Source organism: Talpa occidentalis, unplaced genomic scaffold (assembly GCF_014898055.3).
Source record: "Talpa occidentalis isolate TD23 unplaced genomic scaffold, MPIMG_talOcc4v2.1 talOcc4.10, whole genome shotgun sequence".
Classification (NCBI taxonomy): Eukaryota; Metazoa; Chordata; class Mammalia; order Eulipotyphla; family Talpidae; genus Talpa; species Talpa occidentalis.
This window is the reverse complement of record NW_023600993.1, coordinates 105,837,619-105,854,277: the sequence shown is the minus strand read 5'-3', so window position 1 is coordinate 105,854,277 and position 16,659 is coordinate 105,837,619. Positions and strand designations below refer to the sequence as shown.

At 65.7% G+C, this 16,659-nt stretch overlaps 1 protein-coding gene across 1 annotated transcript in view; it reads right to left on the bottom strand.

Annotated features, from left to right (window-relative positions):
- Positions 1–13,381, bottom strand: part of LOC119237706 (cadherin-4-like) — an 85,085-nt gene extending 71,704 nt beyond the window's left edge. The window contains exons 1-2 of the mRNA XM_037501656.1: positions 13,325–13,381; positions 11,561–11,672 (exon numbers count right to left, since the gene is read on the bottom strand). Coding sequence (XP_037357553.1) covers positions 11,561–11,672; positions 13,325–13,381 — 169 coding nt within the window. The remainder of the gene's footprint in view (positions 1–11,560; positions 11,673–13,324) is intronic.
- Between the last annotated feature and the right edge of the window lie 3,278 nt (positions 13,382–16,659).

The window sequence follows — 16,659 nt, the reverse complement described above, 5'->3', positions numbered from 1 at the left end:
GGGCCTCGTGGGGGCTGCCGGGTGCTGATCCTCAAGTTCCCTCTGCAATTTAGGCAGAGGGTGGCTTTGAAAGAGATTGGAGAGGCAGCCAGGCCCAGGCAAGGACTAAGCCGTCAGCTGGGCAGGGGACAGCCACCCCAACGTGTCCACCTTGCCTAGGCCCCTGCCACCTTGCTGAACAGTCTGGAAGGAAGCTCAGTTGGATTCTTCCCAGCTGAAGTGGAGACAGAGCACATTTCTCAGAACAGCAGTTAGGCCACGAGGCCCGGCTCAGGCCTCCACCCACCTCACTGTTCAACCAGGCACCGACTCCCCAGGTCCGTCTCGGACCTAAGGGTCCTCGGTGCTGGACTCTAAAGCAAGCACCCCTTAGAGGTGGCGTCGTCCATCTGATACCCTCCAGACCTCCGCGGCAGCAGGCAGGGCAGGGGCAGCCCTGGGCAACTTTCATCCTCAAAGCCCTGGCATGTCCAGGTTCACAAGTAGGGGGCGCGGGTAGGGGGCTGGATCCTGCTTCTAGAAGAGAGCGTATGTTTCTAGACTACCCACTCCCTCCCAGATCCCATCCACACGGCTTCCCTCTCACCTGCAGCGTGAATGTTCTCCTCTTGGAATAATTACTGGGGTACTGATCATGCTCCAGGGTCGTTGGGCCTGGCTGCTCACAGCAGGAGGAGTCTCCCTGGCACTTGGCTGGTCAGGCTGCTGCCTGAAGGCCCTGAGGTCATGGGAACAATTACCCCCTGGCCCGGGAAAACATTTCAATATGTAGAAGGGGAACTTCTGTGGTACTATGGTCACAGCACCGAATCATCACTCGCTACCTCACCCAGGGACACCTCAGCACAGCAGGGAAGGAAATGGCCAGTAACACGCTGTCAGCCACGCAATTTGGTCTCTGTACACACGGCACTTCTGGATCTCCATTCTTTGGATTGATATGCTCTTCCAGAGGTACCCAAATCTCAGCAGTGATGCCGGCAGGGCATGGGTGGGCTGGGGAGAGGGGCACTAAGTCAGACAATTTAAAAAACAAAGTAGAAGTCAATCCCCAGGTAAATAACTGCCTGGCTTGCAGCTGCCCGGACTAGCCCAGCAGTCCATCAGGGGATTGTGCAGATGGCAGCAGAGGTGCCCACTCTGGTTATGACATAGGCCCTGAGTCAGGATGAAGTGTGAGGGTACTCTCAGGCCTGACCAGCACCCACACCTCGTTCTATTCCCTCCCTCATCAGCCACACTGTGCAGAAAGCCCTGGAAGGGAGGCTGTCCAGCACTGAAGCTCCTGGTGCGATAATTGTCATTGTTACCCAATTAAGCTCTGCATACCTGAAGCTAACAGAGCCCACAGAGGGGCAATTTCATTAGACTAAGACCTACTTGTCTTACTTTCCTTTGATAACAGCTTAATAAATTGAGTATGGCTGAATATAGAGGTGCCAGATGAAAAATACTTTGGCTTTTCCATTTTATGCCTATACTACTCTAATTACTGTGCTTTCACCTCTTCCTCCCTGTCAGTTCTAGCCTCTGCCCCCTGCAAGGGGTGGGAGAAAGCTCATCTCCTTGCTCTTGCAACGATCCCTCCCTAGGAAGGAGGTTTCATGGGTGGGTCTCTAACTTCCTCTCTCTCTCTCTCTCTCTCTCTCTCTCTCTCTCTCTCTCTCACACGTGTTTGCACACACACACACACACTCACTCACAAACACACACACACGGCCCTCACCTCTCTGTGGTCTTATTATGCTCACAATAACACCACAATTTAGGCAAATGTGAAGGAGGACATAATACACTTTGCATCATCATATTTTTAATAAGGTGCAAGCAATTAATTTGACTTAGCTCAGGGAGCAGGGAAGGGAGAAGATGGCAAAACAGGCCTCCATGGAGAATTATTGCACTGGAGTTGGGAGGCTCTGGACTGTTTCCACAGATGGAAGACAAGGCAGGAAGGAGGGCACCCCAAACACAGGAAACAGCAGGGCAGCAGGCTGTGGTGGAGGTGGAGCATGCTGCAGCTTGCAGAGGTGGGCGTGGCATGGGGAAAAAGGGAAAGAGTGGGTGGGGAACACAGTATGGAGGGCCTCAAATTCTGCAGGATCCTGTGGTCAACAGCCCAAAGATCGTCATAGCTACTCTGATATGTAGGAATCCAAAAATCCAGAAGTACTTATGAGGTAAAATATCAACTGCAGCAAAATGATAATGTGATGCATTAGTGAAAAATATGGCATCTTGCTGGATGCCACACCTGCCTCAGGCCTCCCTGATCCCATGGCCTTCTGAGAGCCTGGCACAGCAGGCCCAATCTCTGTCATCCAGGACCAGTGCCCAGGCCTGCAGTGATGTCCATCCCATGGAAACATCCAACATGGCCAGGAGGGAAGCAGCAAAGCCAGTAGGCTGGCCCCAGTAGGGGTCACCAGTCCCAGTAGGCCTTGCCACATTCCCCCTGGAGACAGGAAGACAGATGTGTGGGATCACATTGATCCACTGCTCAAGTGTGCCTCTTAATCCTCTTCAGCCCCAATCCCCAGGTAAAACACCAAGATTAGCACCTGAATCAAGAACCTTCCCCACAGATCGAGCTGCTTATACTGAGTCTAACCGAGTGCATCTAATCTCAACACTTGAGATCATTGAAAAGCAAAGGCGCAGGGAGCCACACCACTGGTACCAAGTCTCTGGAAATAAGCTTAGCTTGCAACTGCAAACATGCACTTGTCCTGTGTTCTAGCATCAGAGTTCAAACAGGAAAGAGAGATTAATTTATGTTCAAGAAAATAAAAATAGATTAATCGGATCCAAGTCGAGCCGCAAGAAGAGGCTTTTCTGTGCCAAAAGACAGGCACTGTGAGTTTCCCTAAACAGGTTATCATTTTAACATTGTAAAGCACTAGACTTATTTTTTAAATAGCAAAACTACAATTATCTCTGCATGCCCCATATCGCCGCTCTGCAGTGCTCCTGCATAACGAACCAACTGTCAGCGATATGGGCAGGATGAGCATGTGGGTGCCTTGCTAGACGGCCGGCCTTATCAAAATCCAACCACATTAATCCTTTTCCTTACATCAAAAATCAAATAACTTCCTGGAGAGAGGCTACAGTCTCATGAAGAGCAGCTCCACTGGGAGACGGTGAGTTGAGATTAACTGTGCAATATGTTAGGAAATAAATAGATAAGCGATTGCCTCCACGGCTGCTGGGACTCTGGAGCACAGACAAGAGTCTGGAGTTGCCCAGGTGCCCCCGCCTCCCAGCATTTCCAGCCTTGAGAGTGACCGGCAACTTCTGCAACAAACAGAGCACTCATGGACGCCACCACTGTCCAACCACAAGTTTTCACCCGCCTGGCATTTAAGCAAGAAGGAAATAACATTACTTCAAAACTGATAAAGTAGAAATGCAATAAGACAATTCCTAGATAACCGCATGGAGGGATGACTTCCTGATAAAAATAACGTCCTTTCAGAGTGAGGAAGCAATGCCATTTTCTGTCTAGTGGAGAGGAGCAGGTGGACAGAGGGTGACCACAGCCTCCCCCATGGGGACCAGCCCCCCGGCTCCCCTGCGGCCAGAGGAGGTGATTAATTAGCGTGTCCTTGAAACTGCAACCTTAGAAACTCACAAGGGGACTCTTTCTTGGCACATCACAGAGTGAAATCCTTCCAGAAGCCTCCTGTTAGACCCAACAAGGGGCATGTCTCCAACCAGCCTGAGCGCCAGCACCAGGGTAGCCAAGGTCTGCTGGAAAAGGAGTTTTTTTTTGTGCTTCTGTTGTGAAGGGAGAAAAACCCAATGGTGACACAATTTGAAATGAACTACAGAAGTTACCGAGGATAAGCACTGCATCCTGGGCCCAAGGGCCCACTCTCCATCACCCCGTGCCACCCACCCCACCCATCCAGGTGGGCGGCCTGATTTAACCACAGCCCATGCACACACGTGGGTGAGCCTGGGAGTCCAGCCGGCCCCGCACTGCAGCAGGGGCTGCCAGTGGCTCTCCTTCATCTGCACTTTTCAACCAGAAAGAGCTGCAGCCTCGGTCCGTCCTCTCACCTCACGGCAGAGCCACCCCCTTCATTGCCCCCTTTCCCATGTTCCAGGGAAGGGACACTTCCAGGCTGGCAGTGCTGAAAAACCCAATTCCCATCTCAGCCACCCGGCCTCTCGTGTAGCAGGAGGCCGGCAGGGGAGAGCCCCCGGTGCCCGCTCAGGAGACGGCGTTTCAGAACCGAGATGCAGACACATGACTGCGGGTCTCCACGCCGGTTCACAGGGAGCTCGATCCCCCCACAGAAACGCGGGAAAGGCAGGCCCCGGGCCCTCGGCTCGCTGAGTCGGCCAGGCAGGACGCGGGGCTGCCGTCCATGGGCTCTAAGGGCCAGCAGCGCTGGTAGGCTCGGGCGCGACAAGGCGGCGTTCTGGGTTCCGGTTTGTTCCAAGTTCCTGGGCCCCTGCTCTGCCCACACAACCCTGGATCCCAAGTAAAGCAGACAAGCGGGAGTCAGAGGGGAGCCTGCCGCAAGGAGGTCCTCATTCTCCCGTCCCCCCGTTTAGCCCTGAAAGTTCCAGAAGCTCCATGTGCTGGATTCCATCTAAGGAGTGCAGTCAGCCCTCTTCTAGGTTCGGGGGCGGCAACCCAAGTCTTTTACTATCAGCATCTTTAAAATCCAGAGACTTTTGGAGAACGCTGTGCTGGCAGCAGTTAGTGTTTAAGCGTTTAAGACCCACGGACTCTGGCCTGGCTTACCCAGCTGGATAGAGCTACGTGCACAAAGACACACCTGCAGCAGCCTGCAGGCCCAGGAGCCCCTCCACCCTCGGACGCCCCACCCCGCAGGCCCAGGAACCCCTGCACCCTCGGACGCCCCACCCCGCAGGCCCAGGAGCCCCCGCACCCTTGGACGCCCCACCCCACGGCGGTGCAGGACAGACACTGGAGTTCATCACTCTACACTGCCCCCCACTTTCAAAGACTCCAAGACTTCAAAATGGATTTCAAAGGCCTTTGTTAATGCTGGCAGCGGGCATTTTATGTCTTATAAGCTATTTTTATTAGCCAGGATTGTAGAAAATTGACGCTTCCCAGCCATTAACCTTTCAGGCGTGTAACTCTTATCCCTTGCGGAAGGCTGTCTTGCCCTCCACGGATCAAGCTTGAAGCTCTCCAGCTCCTTTAAGAAAGAAAGTACCCGCGAGGCCTCTCTGCTCCCAGGACAGCCCAAGTTCTGCAATTTTATGGCCTCCGATCACCACGCCATAGCCCCGAGCCCTTGGCTGCCAGTCTGTTGTTATCTTAAAATGTAAGAAGTAGATGAAACGGCGTGGACAACCCCTTCTCTGTGTCTGCGCGAAGGCGGGAGGGGCTCAGACCGCCGGGGGGGCCTCTGAACATCCAGCCCCACGAGCTCACCCCGCTCGACCGTTAAATACGACCCAGCGTGGTCCAGTCCCAGCGCAGCTCGATTCATAAGCAACGATGGCGAATGGCTCACGTTGGGGCTGCCGGGCTCTCAGGGGCGGGCGGCGCTGTCCATGCACACCCCGTAATTTATTCATCCACTTCTAAGAACACGTTTTGCCACAGGGGCTCTGCCCACACAGAGGATGCAAAGGGCAGCAGGGAAAGGCCACGCAGGACCAAAGGACCCAGGGGCAGCGGTCCAGCGAGACCGAGGCCTTCAGGCCAGGGCGCACCCTCGGGTGAGGCTCCGGACGGGTAGGCAGGGGCGGCCGGGGCCTGGGAGCCAGCACCTGGCCTGGCGTCGGGGTCATGCGCTGGGAACACGCCTGCCTGAGTCGACTCCGCGGGGCTGGGCGGCCGCCCCTTGGTCAGGTCTCACGGCGGGAGCGGAGGGAGGCCCCAGGGGGCTTCGCCGTACCCACCGGCCAGAGCTGTGCCCCCCGCAGGCCCCCGCGCACCTGGCGCCACTCAGCTGCGACAGGGCTGCATCCGGAGCCTGGGCCGAGCGGCCTGGCCTTTTGGCGCCATCTCCGCGGGTGCCCAGGGTGGGGGCTGGCCCCGCTTGAACCGCAGCTGCTCCAGTGCCAGATACGGAGCTTAAACACGCAACCCCAAAATTGTTGTGCGCCAGTACCCCTGTCTTGCAGGGGTGAACTGGGCGCCCCTCACCTATGGTTGGCAAGATTCACACAGCTGGCACCGGTGAGTAGCCTGGTCCTGGAGGCTCCAGCCAAGACCACAAACAGCCACTGTCTTGACTCCCCACTGGGGTCAGCCAGGGGCCACAGGGTCCCCCAAGGGCCAGTGCTCCCCAAGAGTGCTTTACCACTCAGCTGGCCATGCTGTCGGTGCCCAAGGTCCCTCAGCGGTCAGCCCGGGCTGCACACCCCTCACTGAAGGAGCAAGAAGCAAGAGGTATGCCCCCCCCCACTGCATGCACCCAGCCTCAGCACAGGCAACATGCCAGCTCACAGCTGTGCCTGAGGACCCTGCAAGCCTCTTGCGGGGGCACGGAGGAGGGGCCGCAGGGCGCCCGCTGGCATGGCTGCCCCATCCCAACCTGGCAGAACCCCGTGGACCTGGGGTGCTCGCTCACCCTGAAGCCTTCAGGCCTGGACCAGACCCTTCCCTGGGGGTGGACAGGCAGGTTCTCAAGCCTCCAGGCTCCGTGGGGTGGGGATCCTGGGGCCAGACCACAGACTGGAGGCAGAGGGGAGCAGGAATGTACTCCCCGGGGAGGCCTGGGGGGTCGCCACATGCCTGGGGAGGCCCGTCCATCTCCCAGGCTGTGGCTGCGGCCCGATCGCTGCCCCGTCCTCACGTCCACTTCTCCACGCCCACCTGTCCCTCTCTGTGTGTCTGAGGGGACCACTGGGCATGGACTGGGGCCTCCAGGCTCACCCAGGACCCACCCTTGGGGGGCCCAGCGTGGTCCCGGCAGAGCCCCTCCTCCAAGCGACGTGGGGCAGGTCTCGGGGTCACCACCCAAGCCCAGCCAGCGGCAGACGATGCGAGGTTCCCGCCAGAGGATGCAGGGGTGAGCCCCGCCCTGGGCCCTCCAAGTCAGAGGGCAGGGCCTCCTGCTGGGGAGCGGGGCTGCCTGCCGAGAGCCTCCCCCACGGAGCTGGATGCCCGAGGCCGGACGCTGTGCCCACACCTGCCCACGGGGCTCTCCCGGGCAGACCTGGCCGGGCCCAGGTTACCTTAGCCGCCGGCCCCGCCCGCCAGCAGGAGGATGCTACGAGCCGGCGAGGCCAGCTGCTGGCACGGCCCCCGGGAACCCCACCAGGTCTCCAGGGAGCCCCTGGCCCGCTGTCAGGCCTGCCTGCACCTCCTCTCCCCACTGCCAGGGCTGCTGCCTCCCCGGGAGGTGGGGGGGCGCCCCAGGACCCCGAGGGTCCCCGGGAAGAGGGAGGCGGTGTTTGCACTGCCCCGGGAGGCGGGTACAGTCCGCAAAGTACGCGGATTTCCCGGGAAGGGCGGTGCGGGGCCACCGTGGCGGCGGGCATGGGCAGCCCCCTGCCGGGCCACCTCCCCGGGCATCCGCTGAGGCTGGGAGCCCCGCCTGGGCACGGCCCGGGCAGTACCGGAGGCCACCAGGAGAGGGCAGCCTCGAGCCCGGGCAAGACCCGGCCCCTGGGCAGAAGCCAGGCCAGGCCCAGCCCCCCGCAGGCCTCAGCCGCCGCAGCACCTGCGCCGCGGGAGAGGCTGCAGCTCGCGGGGCTTTACAGTAGAATCGTGGAATTCACTCGAAGTCAAAATTGCTCCTTCAAAAGTCAGAATAATAGGTACATTCTGTGGCAAGTGCTGCTGGCTGGCTCACGGCTCGTGATTAATTCTGGCATCTACTTAAGAGAAAGCGAGAAGGGGAGGCAGGGAGGGAGCGGGCGGGGGAGGCAGGAAAGGAGCCCAGCCTGGCGCAGCCCCTCCGCGGCTCCGGGCGAGCCAGGGCCCCGGCGGGCAGCGCCCCTCGCCAGGCCCAGCAGGTGTCGGGCCGAGCGTGGGGTCCTGGAGACGAGATGAAACGGCAGCGCGGGGCAGAGCATCACTAGCGGACACGCCTGACGGGGCTGACGGGCAAGGCAGAGCCCGCTCGGCCCCCGTGGGCAGGCCCGCCGTGAAGGTCGCTGGTGGGGGTCACTCGAGGAAGGGTGCAGAGAGGACTATGGGGGCCAGAGGCGGCCCCAGGCCGGAAGGAGCCCAGGCCCAGAGCTCTCACCTGATGTGGGTGCCTGGCACCCCTCACCAAGAACCGCGGCCCCTGCAGGCAGCCAGGACCCAGGCCAGGGGGTGGCCCACAGGTGCACCCCAAGCGGGTGCAGATGGTGTCCCAGCCCCTGACATCCCACACTGCGGCCGCTTGTGAGTGCTCTCACCACGGCCCTGGGCCTGGACCCCTGAGGAACCCACCTTCAGGGCCCTGACCGCCGCCCCCCGCCGGGATCTTTCCTCCTGGCCCCCAGCGCTGGGGACTGAGAGCTGAGCCGAGCACCCCGTGGTCTGCCCACGGCAGCACCGAAGTGCCAGCTGGCGCGTGACTCCTGGGTGGCTCTGCAGACCAGTGTCCCTGATGCCGGAGCGGCCTCGGAGGTGCCCACGCCAGACACAGCCATGCACTTCGGGGCAAGCGGCCTCTCTCTGGTGCAGCATCCAGGCCGGGAAACAATTAGCATGTCTGAGTGCCTGGTAACTGCCGTTTCATGGCACTGCCCCCAAACACCTGGGCACCCTGGGCCACACACACCGCACCCAGGGTGGAGGTGAGTGAGACGCCTGGCCTGCCCGAGAGGGGGCCAGAGCCAACCCCCTCCAACAGAACCCCAACTCTACCCAGGAGCCACCTCCTCCCCCTGCAAGGGGTGGCACAGCCAAAGAGGAGACATCTCAACCCCCAGCCTCCTTTCACCAGGAGTGGGGGCCCTGCCAGCCAGCGTACCTCTGTGGGTGCCGGGAAGGTGCTCCCCCCGGGAAGGAGGTGCAGGTGCTGCTGCTCCTCCCTCCTCCCCTCTCTGACTCTGCTGCAATGGTTGGAGTCACAGCAGCTACTGTGTAGACATGAGGCCCTGAGGGCGCTGCCACCTGCTGCTCCAGCCCCATCCACCACATCCTCACTGTCAGGCGAGAAAAACTGACCCGCTCACTTAGGATTCTGTCCACTGACCGAGGACAAGCTGAAGGGGCCTGTGTGGTCAGCCAGCGACAGGGCAGTGGCCCTCTGGGGCCCCCCAGCTAAGTCAAGGGCTGACTGGATGGAGGGCACCGCTCCTCCCTGTGGGGTGCAGCATGGGTGAGGGGCTCTCCTGAGGCCAGCAGATTGGGTCTCGAGCTGCCAGGTCCCTCTTCCTCTGCTCTGGGACTTGGCACCTGCTTTCTTCTGGTAGCACCCTCACCCCCCCCCCACCCCAACAGCACAGGCCCAGAATGCCTGCCCGGCCCCCTGCGGGGCTGCCCGGCCCTGCCTAGCTGGCCTCACCAAGCGGCTGCGGCCTCTGCAGGTGGTTAATTATCACACAGCACAGGAAGGCCGGGCTCAGCCTCGCCCGCGGCCGCCGGCTTGGAGCGGGCGTAGTTTCAGGCTAAGGAAAGGGCTTAACCGATGTCAGAGACCATCACGCAGCAGTGACCCTGGCCGCAGTGAGGCGCCCTGAACACGCAGGACGGCGGCGGGGCGACGAGGGACACCGGGGCCAGGCAGGCAGGGGATGGGAGGCTGCGAAGACGCCTCGGCAGTGCCTCCCACCGTCCACTGCCGCATCCGCAGAGCCCCCCCTTGCAGGATCCCTACCTCAGTATCTGCTCCCCTGCTGGGGAAACTATTTTAAGCCTAATTAGCATGAAAATTTTAGAATGCAAATGCTTTTCATTTAGACCTAAAACAAAATGCCACGACATTTCTTTCATCCATTTATCATAAGCAAGTTAATTACTGGGTAACAAATCGCTCCTTCTGGACTCTGGACTTTGGGGTGGGGGGTAAGCTGTGTGGGGAGCCCAGGACCCCTCAGTGCTCAGAGCGGCATGAGCTCTGCAGTCGCGGGAGGCCGCGGGCCGGGTCCTCACGCCTCAGTCCAGGCTCAGCTCCCCGCTGCAACAACCGAGTCAAGCCGTCTGTTAACTGGATTCCGATCGGCTCGGAACGAGGACGGGGCCTCTCGGAGGTGCACCCCTTTGGGGGCCGCCGGCTGCAGTGTTGCGTGAACAGAGATCTGGATCTGGCCGGTGTGTGTGTGCATCGCCCAGCCTCGCCTCCACGCTGGAAAGACACCTCCTGTCACCTGGAGAGCCAGTCTCCAGGAGCCGGCGGGAGCAGGCGGGGCAGGGGTGCAGGGTCCCTGGGGCCTGAGGGCCCCTGCAGGTGTCCCCCAAGCAGGCAGGGCTCAGGTGCCCGCAGGCGCTCAGGAAGCAGAGGCACAGCGGCAGCCCCCCAGCTGGTCCAGGTGCCTAAGCCCCAGGCAGCTTCTCCCCTGGCCAGACAGAGCCCACCGGGGCATGGGCCAGGGCGCCACCCGGCCAGCACCGGCCAGCACCGAGGGCGGCTCAGCCCGGGGCCCTGGGAGAGGACGGGCCTTTCACGGCAGAATAGAGCCTGCTGCTCGCCCCCGGGGCAGGTGCCCTCGCCGCCACCGTTTTTCTTGAGTTCCCGAGTCAAGCCACAGGCAGGCCTCCTCCCAGGGGGCTGCCTCACCGACGGCGGTCAGGGCGCCCCTGCGGGCGGCCGTGCGAGGCACTGGGTGTGAGGGAAGGCGCAGCCCCCCGGCTGGCATCCCCAGGCCGCCAGGCCCACCCGCCGCTCCAAGCAGTCACACCGCCTGATCCCGCGGCCCCCGCGCGACGTCCCTGCCGGCCGCTCACGCCGCCTGGGCCGCTGGGGCCGGGGTGCAGGAGGACAGCGCACAGCAACCCGGGGTGCAGGAGCGTGCCTCCCCGCTTCCCCAGCAACTCCGGCGACCACAAGTAAGAAAAGCCAGCTCAGTGCGAGGCAGAAGCCCTGACTCAGCACCGCCGGCCCGCCCGGCCACCGGCTGCCCCGCCGCCCGCCGCCCGCCTGGGCGTGTCCCGCACGCAGCTGCCCGGGTCTTTGTCCCTCAAACAAACCCGGGACAAAGTGCAGGAAGTCGGTGGCCCGAGCAGGGCCCAGTCCACGCAGAAACACAGACCCGAGGCCCCGCGGCGCCTCCCCCGTCACCCGGAGCCGGCTCGAAGCCGCACGGTGGGGCACGCAGGGGCAGGAGGGTGGCCGGGGAGGCGCCCCACACCCCGGCAGCCAGGAGGCATCGTTTGTCTCCAAAGGGAAGCCACACGCGGCCTGGCCCGGACACGACTCCCGTGGCAGGCGGCGCCTCCTGCGTGACGGGCGCCTGGGGGCCTGGCAGGGGGCCGGGCCCAGGGCTCACCGTCCACCTCCCACAGCCCGCCAGGCCGGGGTGGCCTGGGAACCCAGACCTTCATGCACAACAATGCTGGGGGGCGCCTGCCCGTTCCCTGGGCCACCCTGGTCCCCCGGTGCAGCTCTGGGGCCCACGGGGGAGGGCGTGTGCGCCTCACCAGCCCGCGGGGGAGTGGGCGCACCGCCGCCAGCGCCCCTACCTGTGAGAAGCTTCTCTCCTTCGGGGATGCTCGGGGCGACGAGCGCGGTGTAGCCCTCCTCCGAGAAGCCGGCCTTGCAGGTCCCTCCGGCTGTGGGGTCCTCACCCTGGGTCTGAAACCGGGAAGAAGAACCCGTCACTGGCCGGGAGCGCCCAGGTCTCTGGCCACGAGCCCAGCCCCCAGGGATGGCGGGGCCTGCTGCCGTGGTCGCCGGACTCGGCCACGGGTCGGCCTGGGTCTCGGGGTGCCGTGGGAGGGAGGGGGGTTGCGGAGCCTGGGCTGAGCCAGAACACACCGGTGTGTGGCGGGGCTGGGGGGGGCTGGGGGGCGGCATCCAACGATGAGGCCATGCGAGAGGCAGGCTGGGGGCCTGGAGTCCACCCTCGGGCGGGGCAGGTTAAGTCTCCTCTCTGGCCACCAGGGAGGGAGGAGCCGGTGGGGGCAGAGCAGCGCGTCTCCAGGCTGCGCTGAGGGAGGCGGCGAGGAAACGGGGCGAGGAGGGGGGGTTCCACCCGCAGTCCTCTGCCCGACTCTTCGGACTCTCCAGCCCAGCCAGGCCAGAAAGGGGGGTGCCCCAGGGTGCGTGAGGGAGCGGGCGCCTCAGGAGCCTTCCCGTGGGGCGGGACGGAGGACGCGTGGCGGGGAGCCAGCCCCCCGCGGCCAGAGCCGCTGAGCTCAGCTCTCCGGGGAGCAGCAGCAGCCCAAGCCCGGGTCTCGCCTCTCAGGGTGGTCAGCATGGAAAGCGCCTCCCCGCGCGGCCTCCAGGCGGGCGCAGCTGCCCGCCTGCCCTGCCCTGCCCTGCCCTGCCCTGCCCTGCCCTGCCCTGCCCTGCCAGCCCCTGCCCTGCCCTGCCAGCCCCTGCCCTGCCGTGCCCTGCCCTGCCCTGCCAGCCCCTGCCCTGCCCTGCCGCGGGCTCCGGGCTCCGGCCGCCGCCGAGGCCGCCCGAGGGCGCCCCGGGGTGGGGGGCGCGGGCCCCGTCTTGCCGGGGAGAAGCGCAAACCTCCCTCCGCTCGGGTGGACGCGCCGGGGCCACTCAAGCCCGGGGAGGCTGAAGGCGCCCGGGAAAGTTTGCACCGCCCGGGGCGCCCCCGCCCCCCGCCCCCCGCCGCCCGGTCGTTTCCGCGGAGACGGCGGCGGCCCCGGCGGGCGGCGGGGACCCGGCGCGAGGGGAGCGGGGGGCGGGGGGGTCCTCGGCTCCGGCGCCCGCCCGGGCGCCGCCCCAGCCCCGGCTGCCCCGATGCCCGGCGCGGGGCGCGGCCGGGGCGCAGCTCGGGCCCGGGGGGCGGGGGCCGCGCCCGAGGGTGTCCGCGCCCCGCCGGCCGCGAGGACCCTGGACGCGGCTCCGGCTCGCGCCGCGGGGAGCCCGCACGGGGAGCCGCGCCCGCCGCGCCCAGCCCGGTGCCCCAGCCCGGTGCCCGCCCCGCCCGCCCGGCCGGCCCGCCGAGGGGGCGCGGGCTCCGCAGCGGGCTCGCCCCGCGGGGCTCCCGCTCCCCGCCCCGCCGCCCGCCCGCGGCCCCGGCGGCCGAGCCCCGCGGCTCGGGGGCGCGGAGCCGGAGCCGGAGCCGGAGCCGGAGCCGGGGCCGGAGCCGGAGCCCGAGCCGGGGCCGGAGCCGGAGAGGGGGCCGGGGGCCGGGGCCGGGGGCCGGGGCCGGGGGCCGGGGGGGCGCGGGGGGGCCCGCGGGGGATCGGGGGGCGCGGGGGGGGCCCGCGGGGGGGCGGGGGGGGCCCGCGGGGCCCGCGCGGCCGGCGGCGGCGGCAACTTACCCCGAGCGCGCCGCAGAGCGCGAGCAGCGCGAGCAGCGCCCCGGAGCCCGCGCGCATCTTCCCGCCGCCGGGCCCGCCGCGCCGCCGCCGCGCCCCCTCCGGAGCGGCCGAGTCCCGGGCGGGCTCGCGGCCGGTGCGTCCCCCGCGCCCGCCGCCCGCGCCCGCGCCCGCGCCCCGACTGCAGGTGAAGCCGCCGCCGCGCGCCCGAGGCCCCGCCCCGCCCAGGCCCCGCCCGCCCGAGGCCCCGCCCGCCCGAGGCCCCGCCCCGCCCGGCCTTAAAGGCGCCGCGCCCGCCGCGCCCGCCGCGCCCCGCCCGCCCGCGCGCGCCCCCCGGGTGGCCGGCCCGGGAGGACCGCAGCGCCCGCCGCGCCGCCGCCGCGGGGGGGGCGGGTGGAGGGGAGGCGGGCGGGAGCTGCGGCCGGCGAGGCGCGGGGTCCTCGCCCCCACACCGCGCATCCCTGCTGCCCGCGGGGGCCGGCGCCTCGTGCAACTTCCCGCGGGTGTCGGGGGCGGGAGGGGGTGCCGCGGTCCCCCCTTTGTCTCCGGCGGCTCCCGACCCCAGGCCCAGGCCGCCTCCTGGCCTTGAGCCCGGTTCGGGCAGTAGCCTCGAGAAACCGGCGTTTTGGGAAGGGGCGGGCGGGGTGCGCCCCCGAAGCCGCCTCTGGGCCTGCGGGGTGGGCCTGGGGCCGGGGAGGCGCAACCGGCTGCAAAACCCAAAACCCGGAGGCCACGGAGGAGGTTAGAGGCTCGGAAGGAGGGGCACAGCCCCCCCAGCCCGGGGCCAGCGGCTCCAGCCCCTCTGGGGGTGACCTCTGAGCTGGGGGGGCTCATCTGTCCGGGACCCTGCGCCTTCTTTTAGGGTCGGAGACGTAAAGAAAAGTGGTTTTGTTTGCCCAGATATTTCCAATTCTCTTGTCGCGGCGGGCGGCGCTCTGTCCAGAACACATTAGTTCTGCTTTGGGAGCCGCTGTGGGGGGACAGCGGCGCCTCCAAGGTCAGCTCAGCCGGGCAGGGAGGGCAGCGCGAAGGAGCCCCCTGGGACGCTCACCGGGCAGGGTGGTCCGCACCCGGGCAGGGTGGTCCGCTGCTCAGGGCCGGAGCCAGTGGTCAGCAAGTCAGACCGGAGAGGCCCGGAAGGGGCAGGGCAGGCTGGTGTCCCAGACGCCGGGGGGCTCAGCGCACACCGGGAGCCCGGCGCCTCCTGCCGCCCCCGCCTGGCCTGGCCGGGGCTGGCGCCCTCCCTGGCCCGCAAGAGGAGCAGGTGGCCCACTGCCCGGGGCGTGTGCTGGGCCCCTCTGAGGCCAGGGACTTTCATGGACAGTCCATCCAAAATCCTCGCTGGAAGCGGAAGTCCACCCCTCGGCCTGGCGCTCACAGCTCTGCAGACTTCAGCCCCTCACTGGGCACCGCCCCATCCGGGGGGCTCCCTGGAAGCCTGTCAAGGCTCGTCCTGCTCTCCTGGAATGTCCAGCCCTGGGACCAGCCCGTGTCTTCAGTGGGCCAAGCTGGAGCCCTCCCCGGGAGCAGCGGGCTGCGGCAGCCCCGCTCTGGGTGCTGGGGGAAGCAGTGCTGGGCAGGCCCGCCCGGCTGGGCAGAGCTGGTGTGGGGCGTCGGTGCGGCTGGAGGCCTCGGCACGGGTGGGGGCAAGGCTGCTGTCCCCAGCGGCCGGCAGCTGAGCACGGAACCGAGCGTGTGCAGGCGCCAGGCGGGCTGTGCGCTCAGGGCGAGGGCAGGCCTGGGGCGGTCCCCGGGCAGTGGCGTCCCAGCCCTGACCCAGCCGGCACTGGCGGCCTCTCCCCAGCTCCGGGGGCAGCCTCCTGGCGCTCCGTGACTCTTGGAGCTGGTTTCCAGGCGCGGCCGCGGGAACACTGCAGTAGCCGTGCAGAGCCCAGCAGAGAGCATTGGTTACCAGGCTTGCGGGAGCTGCGAGGATGCACAGGAGGAGAAGGGCCTGCTCTGAGGCCCCAGGCAGGTTTCTGGGAGGGTCTGCGGCCGCTCCTGCACAGTGTGGGCCCTGCCAGCGGAGGGGCCGCCCCAGGGGCCTGTGAACTGGGCACCTCCCAGGCCCCGGGCCTGTATGCTGGCTGACCCCCCTGCTCCACCTTTGGTACTCGGATGAGCGCTTCAGAGGCTAGAGCAGCCTGTAAATGCGGATTCCCAGGCTCTGCCTGCCATGGAGCTGGGGGAGGGGCCTGTGGCCCGGCCTGGACAGCCGCTGTGTCCCGGCACTTTTAACCCAGGCCAAATGCAGCTCCTGGGCGCCTCAGGAGGCTGCTCCTTCCGGGGGCTGCCCTGGGCCTGCTGGATGGTATTTTGGGGGTGGGACCTGGGCGGGGCTCTGCATGAGAAGTTGGGGGGCAGACCCAGCCCACCCGCAGGAGAGCCCCCTCACCCCAGAGGAAAGTGCGCTCTCTTTCTCCAAGAGAGGAGGGAAAAGCTTCAGGGCTTAGGAGCGGCCCCTGTGTCGCCTGTGACTGGACCCCAGGGGTCCTCAAGCACCGTGGGCCCAGCTCCTTCCCGCCTTCTTAAGGGGGGTGGGGGGATCCCCCCTTGGAAGCAAATGCAGGACTCTGTTGGGGCACATTTTCCAGCCTTTTCATCAGATGCTAATTTGTTTCTTTGCCACGTATCATTATTTTTTAAACATTTCAACCTTAGACAAAAAGCTGTTTTGTAAAGAAAGCCACGGAACGTAACACAAGGTAGTTCCAGGATGAAACACTGGGCAGCGGATGCTCGGCCCCTAGAAAGGCCAGAAGCTGCCTCCCACAGGGGGAGCGTGGCCCTGCCCGGGACCCAGGTACTCTGAATGTCTGGGGTGCGCCCCACTGCCCCCCCACCCCGGCCCGCCCCGCCGCATCCTCTGAGCTTGTTCCGGCTTCCGCCAGGACCCGGGCGGTGCCATGTCCTGGGGCTGCCCACGCCGGGGGTCCCAAGTGTCATGTCGGGTGGGTCAGGCCTGGTCTAGACGGGCAGGCGGGGGCCCAAGGAGGAGCGGAGCTGCGGACCTGCCCCCAGCGCCCCCGCGGGCTTGCGGCGAAGGCCTCCATCTGCAGGTGGGGGCGTGCCACGCGCTGGGTGCGGGAAGAAGGGGTCTCCCCAGAACCCCGGATCTGGCCCCAGAGGCCCCGGTGATCTGCTCCTTCCCGGCTGGAGCCCACTGCTGCGGGCTGCCCGCTGCCCCTTCATCCCGGTCTCCGGCGGCCCCGGGGCTGCAGGGCCTGGGAAGTTCATCCACCAGGACACGGACACGCTCAGGCTCACGGAACACGTGAGCAGAGGGTTTGGAGAGTCCTTATCCTGTCCCCTCCCCCACATGCACGCGGCCCCCCGTG